We start from the raw sequence: 20305 nt of genomic DNA, 5'->3' as shown, positions 1-20305 counted from the left end.
CATCAGTATAGATAAAGAATGTCCTCATAAGGGAGGTTACCCATCATCAGTATAGATAAAGAATGTCCTCATAAGTGAGGTTACCCATCATCAGTATAGATAAAGAATGTCCTCATAAGGGAGGTTACCCATCATCAGTATAGATAAAGAATGTCCTCATAAGGGAGGTTAGCCATCATCAGTATAGATAAAGAATGTCCTCATAAGGGAGGTTAGCCATCATCAGTATAGATAAAGAATGTCCTCATAAGGGAGGTTACCCATCATCAGTATAGATAAAGAATGTCCTCATAAGGGAGGTTAGCCATCATCAGTATAGGTAAAGAATGTCCTCATAAGGGAGGTTAGCCATGACATAGATAGGGAGTGTCCCCATAAGGATGGTTATGGTAATGTGCTCAGGTTTTGTTGGCTTTTCTCATCCTTCATTATAGGAGCGAGTTGTCATTAATCAGATTAAGTTCAGATCCACCCTGCTGGGGTGACATTGCGGGGACATTAGTGGCTAAATTACAGTGTTAATGACCAGCACAACCCCCCAGGGTAAGCACATACACTCACACGCATGTATAAGTACACACACACAGATTGGTCCCTTAAAGATCTGTAGATTGAGTTTGAGACGAATTCATTACTGTAAAACAAGGCAGTTGCAGGGTACTGAATTGGGACCTACCATCACTCTCTATTCAATCAGTTGCAGGGTACTGAATTGGGACCTACCATCACTCTCTATTCAATCAGTTGCAGGGTACTGAATTGGGACCTACCATCACTCTCTATTCAATCAGTTGCAGGGTACTGAATTTTCAATACTAGTGTTTTCCTTGTCTAATAGTGAGAAACAACAGTCACCACCTCTGTCCCTGGTAGAGTGTTCAGCAATTAGGCTAGTGTTAATTAGTCTCACTCACACTAAGTGATAAAGGAGGAAAAACACATATTCTCGGTTCGCTAAGGGATAGTGATGCTTTTTGGAGTGTTTCTTTAAGAGTTTAAATCTGAATATCTGAATAGTATCTGTGTGTATAATAATTGAGCGCAGTTGCAATTAATCCCTTCCAACTTGTCTTCCATTTTTTTGGAGGAACACTTTTTGGATGGAAATCTTTCCTCTGATCATTTTACTGGCAGATTTGACTGCGCCGCACTTTCCATACTCATGGGAGAAGGTTCAGTGTGGACGTAGTGAGAACGTCTACGCATTGATAGAATTTCTGAATATTACTAATCAGGTCATCATAACGTATGCAACACATTCACCCCCATGACTCTCTCACACATCAATAAATCATCTACCAGCCTTGATGTCCCAATCTCAAATTCACACATATTTTCAAAGATGAGTGTGCGATTTTGTGTTGAAAGCTGAGTAACTTTAGAAGGTGAAGACACCCCCTATTTTCACAAGTTTCCCCATCAGCTAACTGTGGGACAAAAGCTGACGTGAAAGCACATTTTTTGGCAAGGTCCATTTTTACAAAAATGGGGTTAAGGGGTGATATTTGAGAAAGAAAGGACCCTGGGGTTAGACAGTGATCCCTCTCATAGTTTCAGGTACACCCCACCCGCCCACCCCTCCAAATCCCTAGTGGCTTAGGCCAGGCTGCTAGCTCGAAGGCAAGTGTAGCTTTGGCCTCTTTAGGTAGGCCACTGTATGTCAAGATCTCATCTGGGAGCAACAAAAGCCTGGATCACACCTGAAACCTGATAGGGACTCAAAAAGAGAAGGAGAGAAAGAACAAGGAGAGAGAGAGAGAAAGAACAAGGAGAGAGAGAGAGAGAAAGAACAAAGAGAGAGAGAGAAAGAACAAGGAGAGAGAGAGAGAGAGAAAGAACAAGGAGAGAGAGAGAGAGAAAGAACAAGGAGAGAGAAGGAGAGAAAGAAAATGCCTTCAGGTAGCGACCGCAAGCAGGAGGCTTAAGAGAGATGAGAGGAGAAAAGAGGGATGAGGGGAACGAAGGATCGGGGGGGGTGACTGACCGAAGACACCTTACAGGCAGATCATTCATGCAATATTAATAGGTGGATAGAGAATATGAGAGAGAGAGAGAGCAGTGACGTGCGTGGCGGTTGGTGTCTGAGTTGGCACTGGCGATTATCAATGCGAGATGTACTCACAACTAAACCTTGATGAAGCCCAAGTTCACCGTACAATGGATAGCTCCAACACCCAGAGTGACATAGGCTAGAAAATCTTTAAATTACATTTTAAAAAATCACCAAATGTAAATACCAATGTAACCAGCGTACACAAGCTATAGCCTCCGATAGCGGCATATTTCATATCAACCGAAAAAATGACACACTACTCAACTCAGCTCAGCCAAAGACCGATGTAGCATCCACAGATACACTCAATAGGGGGCACTAAAAGTTCAGTATATAAACGTATTTAATTCGAAAAGTTTGAAAAGCAAACGCCTTAGCCTTTCACAATGCATTTACAATTCTTCCAAAGCACCACACACACACACACACACACACACACACACACACACACACACACACACACACACACACACACACACACACACACACATAATAATATTATTATTATGTGAAATATTATTACACACAAATATATACAGTTGAAGTCGGAAGTTTACATACACCTTAGCCAAATACATTTCAATTCAGTTTTTCACAATTCCTGACATTTAATCCTAGTAAAAATTCCCTGTCTTAGGTCAGTTCGGATCACCACTTTATTTTAAGAGCGTGAAATGTCAGAATAATAGTAGAGAGAACGATTTATTTCAGTTTTTATTTCATCACATTCCCAGTGGGTCAGAAGTTTACATACACTCAATTAGTATTTGGTAGTATTGCCTTTAAATTGTTTAACTTGGGTCAAACGTTTCGGGTAGCCTTCCACAAGCTTTCCACAATAAGTTGGGTGAATTTTGGCCCATTCCTCCAGACAGAGCTGGTGTAACTGAGTCAGGTTTGTAGGCATCTTTGGACGCATATGCTTTTTCAGTTCTGTCCACAAATTTGTTGCCTATAGTTCTGCTCACAATAGGATTGATGTCAGGGCTTTGTGATGGCCACTCCAATACCTTGATTTTGTTGTCCTTAATCCAAAATTGCCACAATTTTAAAGTATGCTTGGGGTCATTGTCTATTTAGAAGACTCATTTGTGACCAAGCTTTAACTTCCTGACTGATGTCTTGAGATGTTGCTTCAATATATCCACATAATTTTCCTTCATCATGATGCCAACTACTTTGTGAAGAGCACCAGTCCCTCCTGCAGCAAAGCACCCCGACAACATGATGCTGCCTCCCCCGTGCTTCACGGTTGGGAAGGTGTTCTTCAGCTTGCAAGCCACCCCCTTTTCCCTCCAAACATAATGATGGTTATTATTGCCAAACAGTTTTATTTTTATTTCATCAGACCAGAGGACATTTCTTCAAAAGGTATGATCTTTGTCCCCCCATGTGCAGGTTACATCGATATAGGACTCGTTTTTACTGTGGATATAGATACTTTTTGTACCGGTTTCCTCCAGCATCTTCACAAGGTCCTTTGATGTTGTTCTGGGATTGATTTGCACTTTTCGTGCCAAAGTACTTTCATCTCTCGGAGACAGAACGCATCTCCTTCCTGAGCGGTATGACGGCTGCGTGGTCCCATGGTGTTTATACTTGCATACTATTTTTTGTACAGCAGAACGTGGTACCATCAGGTGTTTGGAAATTGCTCCCAAGGATGAACCAGACTTGTGGAGGTCTACACTTTGTTTTCCTGAGGTCTTGGCTGATTTCTTTTGATTTTGCCAAAGAAGCACTGAGTTTGAACTTAGGCCTTGAAATACATCCACAGGTACAACTCCAATTCACTCAAATGATGTCAGTTAGCCTATCAGAAGCTTCTAAAGCCATGACATCATTTTCTGGAATTTTCCACGCTGTTTAAAGGCACAGTCAATTTAGTGGATGTAACTTCTGACCCACTGGAATTGTGAAATAATCTGTCTGTAAACAATTGTTAGAACAATTACTTGTATCATGCACAAAGTAGATGTCCTAACTGACTTGCCAAAACTATAGTTTGCTAACAAGAAATTTGTGGAGTGATTGAAAAATGAGTTTTAATGACTCGAACCTCAGTGTTTGTAAACGTCTGATTTCAACTATATATTATAATTAAGGTTCTAACATAATTTCCACATCAACAATCGAAATGATTGAAAATTCAGTTTAAAACGTCAAAACATTGTCTCATCAAAACAAAATTCTAGCTTCATAAATCAAATGCATCAAAGGGATGTTGTGTATTTTCATGTTCAGTTAAACAATAGCCTAACCTGCAAAGGAAATGGAAATGAATTAGGACTACCTTTACTTTTAAATGAAGTCCATTTGTCTGTCCTTCAGGCTGAACCTCTCAGTGTGACAGCATTTCATGGCCAAGGATGACACTTTTTTTTAAACCTTTATTTAACTAGGCAAGTCAGATAACAACAAATTCTTATTTTACAATGCGGCCTACCCCAGCCAAACCCTACCCTAACCTGGATGACGTTGGGCCAATTGTGCGCCGCCCTATGGGAATCCCGATCATAGCCAGTTGTGATACCGCCCGGGATCAAACCAGGGTCTGTAGTGACACCTCTGGCACTGAGATGCAGTGCATTAGACCGCTGTGCCACTCAGGAGCCCTAAAATGATTAAACCTGGCTTCCATTTGAACACTGATAAGGTCCAAAATACTCTAAAACATTCCTCTCCTCTCATCTCTGATTGGCTGTGTGCCAGGCTGCTTTGTCAGATCGGACGATTTTCTGTACCTTCCTCTGATGGTCAGGAAGTGCAGGTGTTGGTCTCCCTCTCTGAATTACACCAAGTTATCCTTGAAAATACAACTCGAAAACGTTTGGGGTGCAGTACAGTGTACATTTGTCCTTTTCTTTTTCTAGCTAGCTTCAATAATTTCAAGGGATGCGGGCGCCAAATTATGTAGACACGGCCAGATGAACAGAGCTTACCCACACACGCAATACGCATGCACAAAATATGAAATTGTCTCAATGCAACAAATGAAGCTAGGCAAAGCAGCGAGGCCTATGCTGTTCATTGACAGTGACTGGAATCAGGAACGGCCGCGAATGCCCGCAAGTTTTGAAATGATTTGAATTGATGGGAAGGAAGGCATGAATACCCTAACACGTTTTGATGCAGTTATAGCACATTTTGAGATTTTGAGCATAAAACAACCTTGAAAGAAAACAGATAAAAAATGATGAAACAGCTTTTCATAACATCTTTTCTTATTAGATTATCACAGGGTAAGCACTGCCACTGAATGAAAGACAGTGTCTTGTTTTGTTGTTTGCATGAGACCAAATTATGATTGGCCTCCGCAGGCCTCTCAGTGAGATGGTTATTCAGCTCTTCATGTGATTGGCTGACACACTCACACATTGTTGACATGAGGGTTGAAGTTACCCCTAAGCACTGATCCAAGGTCATATACTCCCGTTTTTACTCCCAATGGTTAAAGTTGGGACTAACAGATGATAAGATGACTCTAGATCTGTCATTAAGGGCAACTTCTACCCAAAGCACTGAAACTACCTAGAACTCTGTTCAAACGTCTCCAATCACTAGCCACTTGTGGCCTAAGTGAAATACGAACAAATACCAACTCCACTATCCTCATAGTTATTTTTAACACACTAATACAGGCTACTGCCATTTTCCAACAGACTCCATTCAGTTTAATCCATATCATCAGCAGCCTGGTATTAGAGTATATTGGATCGAGTCCAGAGCAATATCCCTTCTCCTCATAAACTTTATCCTCACGGAAACTTTATCCTCTGGTGCTAGCTTAAGGGCATAGCCAGGCACCAATTGGATAGTGAAATAACGATTGAATGCGGGTCAATTCGGAGAGATACGGAAGGAGAGCAGCAGACTACACTAATGGAAGTGGCGAAGAGGTGCAGAAGAATCTGATAAAGAGTCATTCAATGGGAATACAGATTGAGGGAAGAAGAAGGGTTGATGGTTGATTACATCTGGCCTGTAGGTGTGGTTTGATAGAGGGTGGTTGGTTATTTTTGGTAGAGTTGATGTTGTTGGTGTGCGTGGTTGTATGTGTGTGTAGGTGTGTTTGTGAGTGTTCGTATTTCTATAAGCTTTTGTCTTATGCTCTGTGTGCAAGTGTGTGTACATGTTTGTCTCTTTTGTATGTTCTGTAAGTGTTTGTATTTCTGTCTCATGCATATGGATGTGTGTGTGTCTGGGGAGTGTGTTAGGCCGATTGAATAATTCATCCACCTTGTGTCAGAAAGGAGCCTGTCCATTATTGATGAGCCGCTATGCCACAGGCACAGGCACATGCGCGCACACACACACACACACACACACACACACACACACACACACTCAGGACACTGAGTAAATGAAGACCATAGGGAGGCAACACGCACACACACACTTGCACACACACACACACACTCAGGACACTGAGTCAATGAAGACCATAGGAAGGCAACACACACACACACAATATTTTTTATCACAAGTCATATCATTATTATCCCAGTAATCATACACTGAGAGCCGCTCCTGCGTGTTGAATTTCATCTGTTTTGCATTCACCCTTTTTTAAAAACTTGATAGACTTTTTAGACTTGATAGCGGAGACAGCAAAAAGCTTTATGGCATACAGGTCGTACTTACACATGAAACTTAGACTACATTATAATGCATTCATGCAGCCACCCTGCACAGTGAAAGATGTGGTAGACTACCCTAACTTACGATTTCTGATGTGGACTTTCAAGGTATCTTTGTGACTCTCCCTTACAGAGGGAAAAGCAGAGCTATTATGATCTTGCTATTACCTCTCCAATTGTATTACATCAACACGAAGTGCTTAGGGGGTTAGGGGTTGTTTTGGAATTGGAAAGTAGGCGTAGTACTCTGTATCGCCATCTCTCTTTTCAATTCAATCTGCAATTGTGCTTTATTGGCAATAAATATGTACGGAAATTGCCAAAGCTAACTATAATAATGAATGTTTGCTGGATAATAACAATTGCCCCCCCTCTCCCTCCCCTCTCTTACCAGTCTTGAGGGATGACTTCAGGCAGACACCCAGTGACGTAGTCGTGGCGGCAGGGGAGCCGGCGGTCATGGAGTGCATCCCCCCGCGGGGCCATCCGGAGCCCACCATCTCCTGGAAGAGGAACAACATGAAGGTCAACGACCACGACGAGAGGATCACCGTGAGTCCTATCCACCTGTATATAGACCTCTGTTTCATCCTCCTATACTTTCATTGTTGTGGCTATGCAAAAAAGAGGCCTGTACAGTGCATTCGGAAAGTATTCAGACCCCGTGACTTTTTCCACATTTTGTTACGTTACAGACTTATTCTAAAATTGATTCAATTGTTTTTTCCCCCTCATCAATCTACACACAATACTCCATAATGACAAAGCAAAAACAGATTTTTAGAGATTTTAGCTAATTTAACCATAAGTATTCAGACCCTTTAGTCAGTACTTTGTTGAAGCACCTTTGGCAGTGATTACAGCCTCAAGTCTTTTTGGGTTTGACACTCAAGTTTGGCAAACCTGTATTTGGCGAGTTTCTCCCATTCTTCTCTACAGATCCTCTCAAGCTCTGTCAGGTTGGATGGGGAACGTCGCTGCACAGCTATTTTCAGGTCTTTCCAGAGATGTTCGATCGGGTTCAAGTCCAAGCTCTGGCTGGGCCACTCAAGGACATTCAGAGACTTGTCCCTGAAGCCACTCCTGTGTTGTCTTGGATGTGTGCTTAGGGTTGTTGTCCAGTTGGAAGGTGAACCTTTGCCCCAGTGTGAGGTCCTGAGTGCTCTGAAGCAGGTTTTCATCAGGGATCTTTCTGTACTTTGCTTCTTTCAAATTTCTCATGATCCTAACTAGTCTCTCAGTCCGTGCCGCTGAAAAACATCCCCACAACATGAGGCTGCCACCACCATGCTTCACCGTAGGGATGGTGACAGGTTTCCTCCAGACGTGATGCTTGGCATTCAGGCCAGAGAGTTCAATCATCAGACCAGATAATCTTGTTTCTCATGGTCTGAGAGTCTTGAGCTGCCTTTTGGCAAACTCCAAGCGGGCTGTCATGTGCTTTTTTACTCTACCATGAAGGCCCAATTGGTGAAGTGCTGCAGAGATGGTTGTCCTTCTGAAAGATTCTCCCATCTCCACAGAGGAACTCTGGAGCTCTTTCAGAGTGACTATCGGGTTCTTGGTCACCTCTCTGACCATGACTATTCTCCCCAGTTGCTCTGTTTGGCCGTGCGGCCAGCTCTAGGAAGAGTCTTGGGGGTTCTAAACATCTTCCGTATAAGAATGATGGAGGTCACTGTGTTCTTGGGGACCTTCATTGCTGCAGACATGTTTTGATACCCTTCCCCAGATATGTGCCTCCACACAATCCTGTCTTGGAGCTCTACGGACAATTCCTTCAACCTCATGGCTTAGTTTTTGCTCTGACATGCACTGTCAACTGTGGGACCTTATATAGACAGCTGTGTGCCTTTCCAAATGATATCCAATCAATTTAATTTTCTACAGGTGGACTCCAATCAAGTTGTAGAAACATCCCAAGGATGATCAATGAAAACAGGATGCACCTGAGCTCAATTTTGAGTCTCATAGCAAAGGGTCTGAATACTTATGTAAATAAGGTATTTCTGTTTGTATTTTTAAATACATTTGCAAAAACAATCTTAAAATCTGTTTTCGCTTTGTCATTATGAGGTATTGTGTGTAGATTGATGAGGACATTTTTTTTATTTAATCCATTTTAGAATACGGCTGTAACAACATCTGGAAAAATCAAGGCGTCTGATTACTTTCCCAATGCACTGTATATCCGTCTATCTATTATACCTATGACATAGTCCCTTCAGAAAGTATTCACAACCTTTGACTTTTTCTTAATTTTGTTGTGTTTAAATTTAATTTAAAAATGATCAAATAATAAGTTGCATGGACTCTGTGGCAATAATGGTGTTTAACATTATATTTGAATGACTACCTCGTCTCTCTTCTCCACACATACAGTTATCTGTCAGGTCCCTCAGTCGAACAGTGACGTTAAAACCACTAAGAACAGGGAGGCTTTCCAATGCCTTGCAAAGAAGTGCACCTGTTGGTGAACATGAAATAAAAAGCAGACATTGAATAGCAGTTTGAGCACGGTGAAGTTAATAATTACACTTTGGATGGTGTATCAACACACCCAGTCACAACAAATATACAGTCGTCTTTCCTAACTCAGTTGCTGGAGAGGCATGAAACTGCTCTGGGAGGCCAATGGTGACTTTAAAACACGTACAGAGTTTAATGGCTGTGATAGGAGAAATCTGAGGATGGATCAACAACATTGTAGTTACTCTACAATACTAATCTAATTGACAAAATGAAAAGAACGAAGCCTGTACAGAATAAAAATATTCCAAAACATGCACCCTGTTTGCAGAAAGGCACAAAAGTAATACTGCAAAGAAATGCGGCAAAGCAATTATCTTTTTGTCCTGAATACAAAGTGTTATGTTTGGGGCAAATCCAATACAACACATTACTGAGTATCACTCTCCATATTTTCAAGCATAGTGGCGGCTGCATCATGTTATGGGTATGCTTGTAATCATTAAGAACGGGGGAGTTTTTCAGGATAAAAAAATAATTGAAATGAAGGTAAGCACATAACTACAGTTGAAGTCGGAAGTTTACATACACCTTAGCCAAATACATGTTCATTTAAACTCAGTTTTTCACAATTCCTGACATTTAATCCTAGTAAAAATTCCCTGTCTTAGGTCAGTTAGGATCACCACTATATTTTAAGAATGTGAAATGTCAGAATAAGAGTAGAGAGAATGATTTATTTCAGCTTTTATTTCTTTCATCACTTTCCCAGTGGGTTAGAGATTTACATACACTCAATGAGTATTTGGTAGCATTGCCTTTAAATTGTTTGTCTTGGTGGCCTTGGGCCATTTTGCCACAACTTTGGAAGTATGCTTGTGGTCATTGTCCATTAGGAAGACCCATTTGCGACCAAGATTTAACTTCCTGACTGATGTCTTGAGATGTTGCTTCAATATGTCCACATGATTTTCCTACCTCATGAGTCCATCTATTTTGTGAAGTGCACCAGTCCCTCCTGCAGCAAAGCACCCCCACAACATGATGCTGCCACCCCCGTGCTTCACGGTTGGGATGGTGTTCTTCGGCATGCAAGCCTCCCCCTTTTTCCTCCAAACATTACGATGGTCATTATGGCCAAACAGTTCTATTTTTGTTTCATCAGACCAGAGGACATTTCTCCAAAAAGTACGATCTTTGTCCCCATGTGCAGTTGCAAACCGTAGTCTGGCTTTTTTATGGCGGTTTTGGAGCAGTGGCTTCTTCCTTGCTGAGCGGCCTTTTGGGTTATGTTGATATAGGACTCGTTTTACTGTGGATATAGATACTTTCGTACCTGTTTCCTCCAGCATCTTCACAAGGTCCTTTGATGTAGTTCTGGGAATGATTTGCACTTTTCGCACTAAACTACGTACATCTCTATGAGACAGAACGCATCTCCTTCCTGAGCGGTATGACGGCTGCGTGGTCCCATGGTGTTTATACTTGCGTACTATTGTTTGTACAGATGAACGCGGTACCTTCAGGTGCTTGGAAATTGCTCCCAAGGATGAACCAGACTTGTGGAGGTCTACAATTTATTTTCTGATTTTTTGATTTTCCCATGATGTCAAGGAAAGAGGCACTTAGTTTGAAGGTAGGCCTTGAAATACATCCACAGGTTTACCTCAAATTTACTCAAATTATGTCAATTAGCCTATCAGAAGCTTCTAAAGACATGACATTATTTTCTGGAATTGTCCAAGCTGTTTAAAGGCAGTCAACTTAGTGTATGTAAAATTCTGACCTACTGGAATTGTGATACAGTGAATTAAAGTGAAATAATCTGTCTATAAACAATTGTTGGGAAAGTTACTTGTGTCATGCACAAAGTAGATGTCCTAACCGACTGGCCAAAACTATAGTTTGTGAACAAAAAGTTGGTTGAGTGGTTGAAAAACAAGTTTTAATGACTCCAACCTAAGTGTATGTAAACTTCCGACTTCAACTGTATATACGAGTAGAACCTAGAATACCTATATCTATACCTAAGTTTCATCTTTCTATCATTTAAGCATTTTATCCATAGACCCTATGGTTGTATCCCTTAGTTTGTCAGCTGAACACTGGTCAATACTGTATGACAGTTATATGCTCAATGCTATAATGGACAAGCATGTGTATGGAATTGCATTGATTTTTGATTATCGGCAATTACGGAAATGAATAGATTATACAGCACATTTAGTTGAATCTATTGGAAGGTGTAATGGCAAAATCAGACCCACCACAACAACACACGAAGCAGACCCACCACCACCTCTGCTCTCCCTGAGGCTTTAACATTTACATTTAAGTCATTTAGCAGACGCTCTTATCCAGAGCGACTTACAAATTGGTGCTTTCACCTTATGACATCCAGTGGAACAGCCACTTTACAATAGTGCATCTAGGTCTTTTAAGGGGGGGTGAGAAGGATTACTTTATCCTATCCTAGGTATTCCTTAAAGAGGTGGGGTTTCAGGTGTCTCCGGAAGGTGGTGATTGACTCCGCTGTCCTGGCGTCGTGAGGGAGTTTGTTCCACCATTGGGGGGCCAGAGCAGCGAACAGTTTTGACTGGGCTGAGCGGGAACTGTACTTCCTCAGTGGTAGGGAGGCGAGCAGGCCAGAGGTGGATGAACGCAGTGCCCTTGTTTGGGTGTAGGGCCTGATCAGAGCCTGGAGGTACTGAGGTGCCGTTCCCCTCACAGCTCCGTAGGCAAGCACCATGGTCTTGTAGCGGATGCGAGCTTCAACTGGAAGCCAGTGGAGAGAGCGGAGGAGCGGGATGATGTGAGAGAACTTGGGAAGGTTGAACACCAGACGGGCTGCGGCGTTCTGGATGAGTTGTAGGGGTTTAATGGCACAGGCAGGGAGCCCAGCCAACAGCGAGTTGCAGTAATCCAGACGGGAGATGACAAGTGCCTGGATTAGGACCTGCGCCGCTTCCTGTGTGAGGCAGGGTCGTACTCTGCGGATGTTGTAGAGCATGAACCTACAGGAACGGGCCACCGCCTTGATGTTATTTGAGAACGACAGGGTGTTGTCCAGGATCACGCCAAGGTTCTTAGCGCTCTGGGACGAGGACACAATGGAGTTGTCAACCGTGATGGCGAGATCATGGAACGGGCAGTCCTTCCCCGGGAGGAAGAGCAGCTCCGTCTTGCCGAGGTTCATCTTGAGGTGATGGTCCGTCATCCACACTGATATGTCTGCCAGACATGCAGAGATGCGATTCGCCACCTGGTCGTCAGAAGGGGTAAAGGAGAAAATTAATTGTGTGTCGTCTGCATAGCAATGATAGGAGAGACCATGTGAGGTTATGACAGAGCCAAGTGACTTGGTGTATAGCGAGAATAGGAGAGGGCCTAGAACAGAGCCCTGGGGGACACCAGTGGTGAGAGGCAGAGAGGAATGAGTCAAAGGTAGACGTGGGGAGGTTAAAGTCGCCCAGAACTGTGAGAGGTGAGCCGTCCTCAGGAAAGGAGCTTATCAAGGCATCAAGCTCATTGATGAACTCTCCGAGGGAACCTGGAGGGCGATAAATGATAAGGATGTTAAGCTTGAAAGGGCTGGTAACTGTGACAGCATGGAATTCAAAGGAGGCGATAGACAGATGGGTGAGGGGAGAAAGAGAGAATGACCACTTGGGAGAGATGAGGATCCCGGTGCCACCACCCCGCTGACCAGAAGCTCTCGGGGTGTGCGAGAGCACGTGGGCGGACGAAGAGAGAGCAGTAGGACTGGAGGGAGGCATAGGCTGAGATGAACTCTGCCTTGTTGGCCGCAGATCGGCAGTTCCAGAGGCTACCGGAGACCTGGAACTCCACGTGGGTCGTGCGCGCTGGGACCACCAGATTAGGGTGGCCGCGGCCATGCGGTGTGGAGCGTTTGTATGGTCTGTGCAGAGAGGAGAGAACAGGGATAGACAGACACATAGTTGACAGGCTAGAGAAGAGGCTACGCTTTAAGCACTCAGATACACTATACAATACACTACAAGTCACTTATCTAAATAGAACCCAGCTAGCACACGTTCTAAGAGCCACATGTTTCGTAGAGCTTGGGGGGAGCATGGTTGTCCTATGGTTCATTTGCATACAATCTTCCCACAACTTTCTGGGAGTGGTGTACCATCGTTGCTTGGCTTTGGAAAATTCTCTGCACATTTAAGGAACTTCACACAATAAAAACAATTATATTATTGGTATTTTATTAAGAACTTTCGTAATCATTTTTTATTTATTTAACTAGGCAAGTCAGTTAAGAATAAATTCTTATTTACAATGATGGCCTAGGAACAGTGGGTTAACTTCCTTGTTCAGGGGCAGAATGACAGATTTTTACCGTGTCAGCTTGGGGATTTGATCTTGCAACCCCACGTTTACATTTAATTTAATAAATAGTTCAGAGAACGTTAAAAAACAATGTTCTTCTGTGGGTATTTCTGTACTTAAGCACGTTTCCTACAGGATTCCTCATAGTTGTATTTTAAGTTATGTTCTCAAATTGTTCTGAGAAAACTTCCCATAAAAACCACAAGAAAACTTTGGTAACGTTCAGAGACCGTTTTAAGAATGTTATTTAAAAACATATACATTCTGTTCTCAGCATCAACAAAACTCTCAATCCTCTTGTTAAGTGTGTTCAGGTGTGTTGGCCACACCCACTAATTGGCTACAATTGATCTTAAAGAGAGCCTGTTTCCTTTGAAATAGGGTCTGTTTGAATAAACTAAAATGAACAGCTTTGTATGCGTAAAAAATAAAACGTAGCATGCTAGCTCCATCCTGGTGGTGAAGTGGACTAATTCCATGGATATAGAACAGGAGATTATAGGTTTGAATCTCTCTGATGCCTAGTCACAATAAAAAAGAAATGTATTTCCATGATTAATGCCTAATGAAATATTTCCATGTGTCCTATCTGTGCTTGGATTTCAAAAAAGTTCACCCAAAATAAGCTAGTCATTTAAAAAGTTTTTATTTAAACATAATTTATTTTCTCTTATTTTCTTATTTTCTCAATAAGTTCTCGCAGAAAAACTTCAGAAAAGCTTCTGGGAATAAACGTTCCCAGAACATGCAAAATGTTCTGTTTTACTGGTCAGGAAACATATTGCTTCGTTCCCACAACCAATGGAAACAAGAAATATACGTATCCACAACGTCCAAGGAACCAAATGTGCTAGCTGGGAAGGCTCTTGTTTAATGTAGTCTACATTTGTTGGGAGAGAGAAATAGAGAGAGTGGGGTGGGGTGAGGTGAGGTTGGAGAAAGAGAGAGACAGACAGAAACAGAACGAGAGTAGGGTGGTATATAGGGGGGAGAGTGAGCTAGAAAGAGAGAGAGTCAATGTGATGCCAGGGCTGTGGAGAGAGATTGAGCGAGAGAGAACAAGGGAGAGATGGAGGGAGAAAGAGAGCGAGAAAGAGAAGGAGACAACCATAATCAGAAGCAGATAACCAAATGCCTAAAATGTTGTTTACTCAATATATAACATGACAGAGTGAATGGGCTTGGGGACATGACAAGAACATCATCACTCTTCCCTCTGTGGTGGCTTTTAAGGGAACGCCGTGGCTTACTTCTTGACCAGTGGAGGCTGCTGAGGGGAGGACGGCTCATAATAATGGCTGCAACGGCATTAAACCACATGTTTGATGTATTTGATATCATTCCACCTATTCCGCTCCAGCCATTACCACTTAGCCTGTCCTCCCCAATTAAGGTGCCACCAACCCCCTGTGTTTCTGACTAACATGTTTGTTTATCCCCTCTCTCCTTCCTTTCCTATTCCTTTCCCCTTAACTATAGATCCGAGGAGGAAAGTTGATGATTTCAAACACGAGGAAGAGCGATGCGGGCATGTTTGTGTGTGTGGGCACCAATATGGTGGGAGAAAGGGACAGCGACCCAGCAGAACTTGTGGTGTTTGGTGAGTGGAGTTTCAACATGTCTCTCAACATATTAAGTTTTCGCTCTCCTCCTCAACACATTCAAATGCTTTGTGTTTCCTCTTCTCCCTCTGTTTCTGTTTCTGTCTCTGTCTCTGTCCATCTGTCAGAGCGGCCCATGTTCGTTAAGCGTCCAGTGAACCAGGTGGTGCTGGCAGATGACATGGTGGACTTCCTGTGTGAGGCCCATGGAGACCCCGCCCCCACCATCCGCTGGAGGAGAGAGGAGGGAGAGCTGCCCCGTGGCAGGTGAGGACACCCACAAAGATAGATACACACACACACACACACACACACACACACACACACACACACACACACACACACACACACACAACATCACATTAGCATTGGTCACCAGAAATCAATGAGGGTGAATGGATCCCAGTTAGCATGCAGTACTATCCTATCAGCTCTGCTCTGCTGCTGCTGTTGTTGTTGCAGGTCAGAGATCCGCAGTGACCACAGCTTGCGTCTGACTCAGGTCCGGGCCGAGGACGAGGGCACCTACACGTGTGTGTCTGAGAACAGCGTGGGAAAGGCAGAGGCATCGGGCAGCCTGCAGGTCCACGGTAAGACCGGGCACAACACATGGGGATTCACACACATGAAATGCAAGCACACTGACTGGTACAGAGTGACACACACACATAAGTGGAGACACAGGCACATACACCAATAGGAGATTATGGCATGGAGTTGTGTGGAGATTATTGGCTGTTGGGAGATGATTTCGTTTGGAGAGTGCAGCTGCAATATTAATGGGGTATGTGTGTGTGTGTGTGTGTGTGTGTGTGTGTGTGTGTGTGTGTGTCTGTGTGTCTGTGTGTCTGTGTGTCTCTGCGCGTGTGTGTTTCGTCTACAACACACTCAGAGTAGAGGAGACAGCCAGAGGGGTTTCTGTTTGAGCACATCTCTTTCAGTCTGAGCCCTCTCACTCCCAATCTCCACCTCTCCCTTTACACATGCATCCCTTAATTTTTGACCTATAGCCGTCATATCATAATACCTATTCATACCAGGGATTGGGGTCAATACCATTTCAGTTCAATCAATTCAGACGATGAACATAAAGAGTTTGAAAATGTACTTGCAACGTGGCATTGATTTTCTATAAGGAAGTTTCAATTTCACTTCCTGACTTGACTAGTTAAACATCATCTAACCATGATACACTGATTCTTGGTTCATTGGACTGCACTGCTCATTCAATCATCCTCAAGTCTCAACTCAACTCGACTCATCTCATTTTCATTCATCTCTCTTTTTTTTCTCTCCGGTCCATTTTTTCCCATCTCTCCGTCCCAGTGGGTCCATTTAGTAAGTACACCATTTCATCTCATCTCTCTGCATGTAGCGTGTGTCGAGTGAAGGACAAGGATTGATCTGATTGCTTGCAATTGGGTCTCGTCCAGGCGGTTGCCATATTTGGCATATTAGAAACCCCCCATTTGCTTTTATCTGATTGGCGTCTTGGTGAAGGGGGGATAAGTCAATATGCATTAAATGCCCCTGGCCACCCTGTAAAATCATACTCTGCAATACCATATGTGGACATGGCTCAACAGCAGCAATCAAATCAGCTTTGAGTTCATCTATAAAATGGTCTGTACTATAGATGTATATATTTACAGCAACAACCATTAACATTGGAATGCCGAAAAAGGTTAATTGCTAGTATTTTCTGTACACCTACAGTGACTGATACCGTGTGTGTGTGTGTGTGTGTGTGTGTGTGGGTGCGCGTGCATGCACTAAGGCTCAATGCTTCAAATAGGCTAGTGATAGGACCACAGTCATGTCCTTGACTTGTCAATGACGATTACAGCAGAGATCAATGGGGCAGGGTTGACCTCCAGGATTTACACCCACATTGGCAAATGACCTAAGGAAGCTAGCATGAGGGAGGGAGAAGGCGATCAATACTAGCCCAGAAGTAAAGGTGACAGGCAGGCTGAGGTTGCTACTGCGATTTGGAGGTGTACCAAACCCTTCTATGCACTCGAGGTAGAAGTTGCCCATAATCACAGATCTTGGATCAGATTACGCTAACCTCAATCCTAGCATTAACCATTATGGTTAGGAAAAGAAATCTGACCCTGTGTCAATGGTTACGGACAATTTACTGCCTTCTTTGGTACTTGGTAGATCAAAGGTATCCTCCTGTCTGAGGTTTGGCTAGCATCTATGCTATAGCGTAACCCAACATGGTTGCAGATGTTTCATATTTAAAAGGCCCCTGTTTATTAGGAGAATGTAAATATTTTGCGACCAGTTTCCATTTTAATATCCCTCCCACACTAGACCTCCCACTTAGCCCATATCACCACGTGCGACTAATTTTGGACACAGTCCGAAGATGCTAACATCAATTAAGCGCCAAACCATCAGCTACTCGCATATTATTGTGAATGAAAATAAGAGCCATGTTTTTGTGGTAGCAGTCAAGTGTAGGTTAACAAAAAGTTATTTTTGGAGTAACCCAGAAGCTTTTCTGTCTCTCATAAAACCAAAAAAGCCATAGCTATGAAATTAAACGTTGTTCTGCCACGAAACAGAAGATATTGCACTATATTTCTTCAGAGAGTGTACATGTCAAAATGAAAGAAAATGAAGTGGAAATGGTAGACTAAGAAGGAACAGTATACAGGCCACAAGGCACATGCACAGGTAGAGGTCGAGGTCCTTTTGTCCTCCTATGAGTAAAGTTCCCATTTCAGATTGGTTAATTATTAACTTTTTATTTCACTTTTAGTCGATTTTCTCTCGTTATTTAAATTATTTTCCCATCAAACTAGCTAATTTCACCTTTTTTTGTGTGGAAAATTCCCCCTCACCTGCTCCTCTGCCCCAACGCGAGTGTGCACTGCATGTATAAGATACCTGCACGCAACGAAAGTGTAGTAGTGGCTCACTTTTCAGTTGCAGGTGTCATATCACAGTCAAGAACAGAGAAAATGTCAGTAGCAGAACAAACTCCAACCACAGGTAAAGACAAGTTAGATTTTTTAAACAGCATAGCTAATTAGCTAGCTAGCTAACTAGTTGGTTTACATAATCTACATTTGCTATTAATAGCTGATAGCCCACTGCTCTTCAGCCTCTCTTTGTAGCCTGACGAGTTACACAAAAAATGTTTTGCTGCTCTGTCGTTCGTTACATACTTTAGATAGACATCATTGAAATCTTTTGTGAGGGGCGCGAGGGGCGTTGTACAAAACAAAGTAATAAGCGTCCATGAGCATGGCGTAGCATTTGGCCGGGGCAAGGAGTCTGGGTAGCCAAGCAACTCTCTTTGAGATTGTGTACAGTGGGATGAGTGGGATTTTGCAGAAAATAAAGCTATATGCTTACAAATCTATTTAAATTTGGCTACAGGAGCATTAGATAATTAGCTATGAATGTACGAAATGTAAGTAAATATATATATTTATTTATTTAGGGTTTTGGGCACAGGGAGGAAAGACGGGGGGGAAAGACTCTACTTATAATTGGCTTGTTCAAGAACAGTATAAAAAAAAAAATTCACATCAGACAATAAACATTTTGTACAAAATGAGAAGTGGAGGGGAAAAGAGAAGAAACGGGTGGGTCCCTTAATGGGGGCTCGTCCAGGATAACAATCTCAAAGTATCTTTTTTATCATGCCCGCAGCGCCATTAAAATCATGACATAATCTCAGCGTGTAATTTCCTAAACTGCCCTGCATATTAGCATGTATAAAGGACAGGGACAATAGAGGGGGAAATAAGGTGTAAGACTAATTTAGATACAACAGATTAAAGACTGGGAAGGCACTGGGGCGATGTTTGAAAGCCTGTTAAATAGGCAGTCTTGTGTGGGGCGGAAAACAACCCAATTATTGAGCAAGTGGGTCAGAGAGGAGAGAGTGGGTGAGAGATAGAGAGAGGACAGGGTGTATGTGTGTGTGTGTGTGTGTGTGTGTGTGTGTGTGTGTGTGTGTGTGTGCTTGAGAGAGAGAGTGAGAGAAATAAAGAAACAAAGCGAAAAATAGAGAGAAATAGACTGAATTTATGAAGAAAAAAACCAACTACATTAAGATATCCATTTTATCAGCAACATATCAGCATGCAATGTCAGTACACACAGGTTCACTTTAATCTTCCTAATTTACTATGGATTAGATCTACATGAAAGCAAGGAGTTTAGCACAAAAAGCTCTTTCAATTGTTTTCTTCAGGGAAAAAACTTGAAGGCCCAGAACATTGTACTCGTTCATTCTGTTCTACAGGGGGTAACTTTAACTTTAGCAGGTCTTTTACAAGTCCTCTCAAGCTTAAAACATTGTCTTTTTGATGCAGTATTAATAGCGTTTGGGTGCATTTTTAATTGCGAGCGGGTCTACTCGAGCGTATGTATGTGGCTGTTGTCTGTCGACATCATCGTGTGACTGTGACAGCTGCCTGTCACTCTTAGCCCCTGAGGAGCTCTCTCCGAGGACATGGCTGTGCTTTGTTGCTTACCGTGTGTGTGTGTGTGTGTGTGTGTGTGTGTGTGTGTGTGTGTGTGTGTGTGTGTGTGTGTGTGTGTGTGTGTGTGTGTGTGTGTGTGTGTGTGTGTGTGTGTGTGTGAAATGTCTTTCTTGCTAGCTCTAAACCCAACAATGCAGTAATCCATAACAATGTAATACTAAAACAACATAAGGTAGAACAAAAATACATGAGAAATAAAAATAAGAAGAACACGAGAAAGTAAGTAAGCATAATATATACAGGGTCAGTCAGTTCCAATACCATATTTACAATGTACAGCGATACTGGAGTAATAGAGGGACATATGTATAGGGGTAAGGTGAATAGGCATCAGGATAGTATGATAAACAGAGTAGCAGCAGCGAATATGATTGTGTGAGTGTGTGTGTGTATGTGTAGAGTCAGTATAAATGTATTGTATGTGCATGTGTGTGTGTGTGAGCAAATTATGAGTGTTTGTGAGTGTTTGTGTGTATGTTGGAGTGTCAATGTGTGTGTGTTACTGTGTAGGGCCCTGTGAGTGTGCATAGAGACTGCAAAGAAAGTTGTATATATATACAGTTTGGACACACCTACTCATTCAAGGGCTTTTATTTTCACTATTTTCTACATTGTCATTGTAGAATAATAGTGAAGACATCAAAACTATGAAATAATACATATGGAATCATGTAG

The 20305-nt window shown here is 42.6% G+C and overlaps 1 protein-coding gene across 4 annotated transcripts in view; it reads left to right on the top strand.

The window, feature by feature from the left end:
* LOC115105416 (roundabout homolog 2-like) overlaps positions 1-20305 on the top strand; it is a 120704-nt gene that overhangs the window by 44732 nt on the left and 55667 nt on the right. For 2 of the 4 annotated variants that reach the window (XM_029627445.2, XM_029627444.2), the window contains exons 3-7: positions 7088-7245; positions 14998-15118; positions 15248-15386; positions 15582-15709; positions 16446-16457. In XM_029627445.2, the coding sequence (XP_029483305.1) occupies positions 7088-7245; positions 14998-15118; positions 15248-15386; positions 15582-15709; positions 16446-16457 (558 nt within the window). The remainder of the gene's footprint in view (positions 1-7087; positions 7246-14997; positions 15119-15247; positions 15387-15581; positions 15710-16445; positions 16458-20305) is intronic. The other 2 variants (XM_065007287.1, XM_029627447.2) reach the window with 1 other exon arrangement.

This window comes from Oncorhynchus nerka, linkage group LG22 (assembly GCF_034236695.1).
Source record: "Oncorhynchus nerka isolate Pitt River linkage group LG22, Oner_Uvic_2.0, whole genome shotgun sequence".
In the NCBI taxonomy this organism is placed as follows: Eukaryota; Metazoa; Chordata; class Actinopteri; order Salmoniformes; family Salmonidae; genus Oncorhynchus; species Oncorhynchus nerka.
This window is presented reverse-complemented; position numbering and strand designations above follow the sequence as displayed.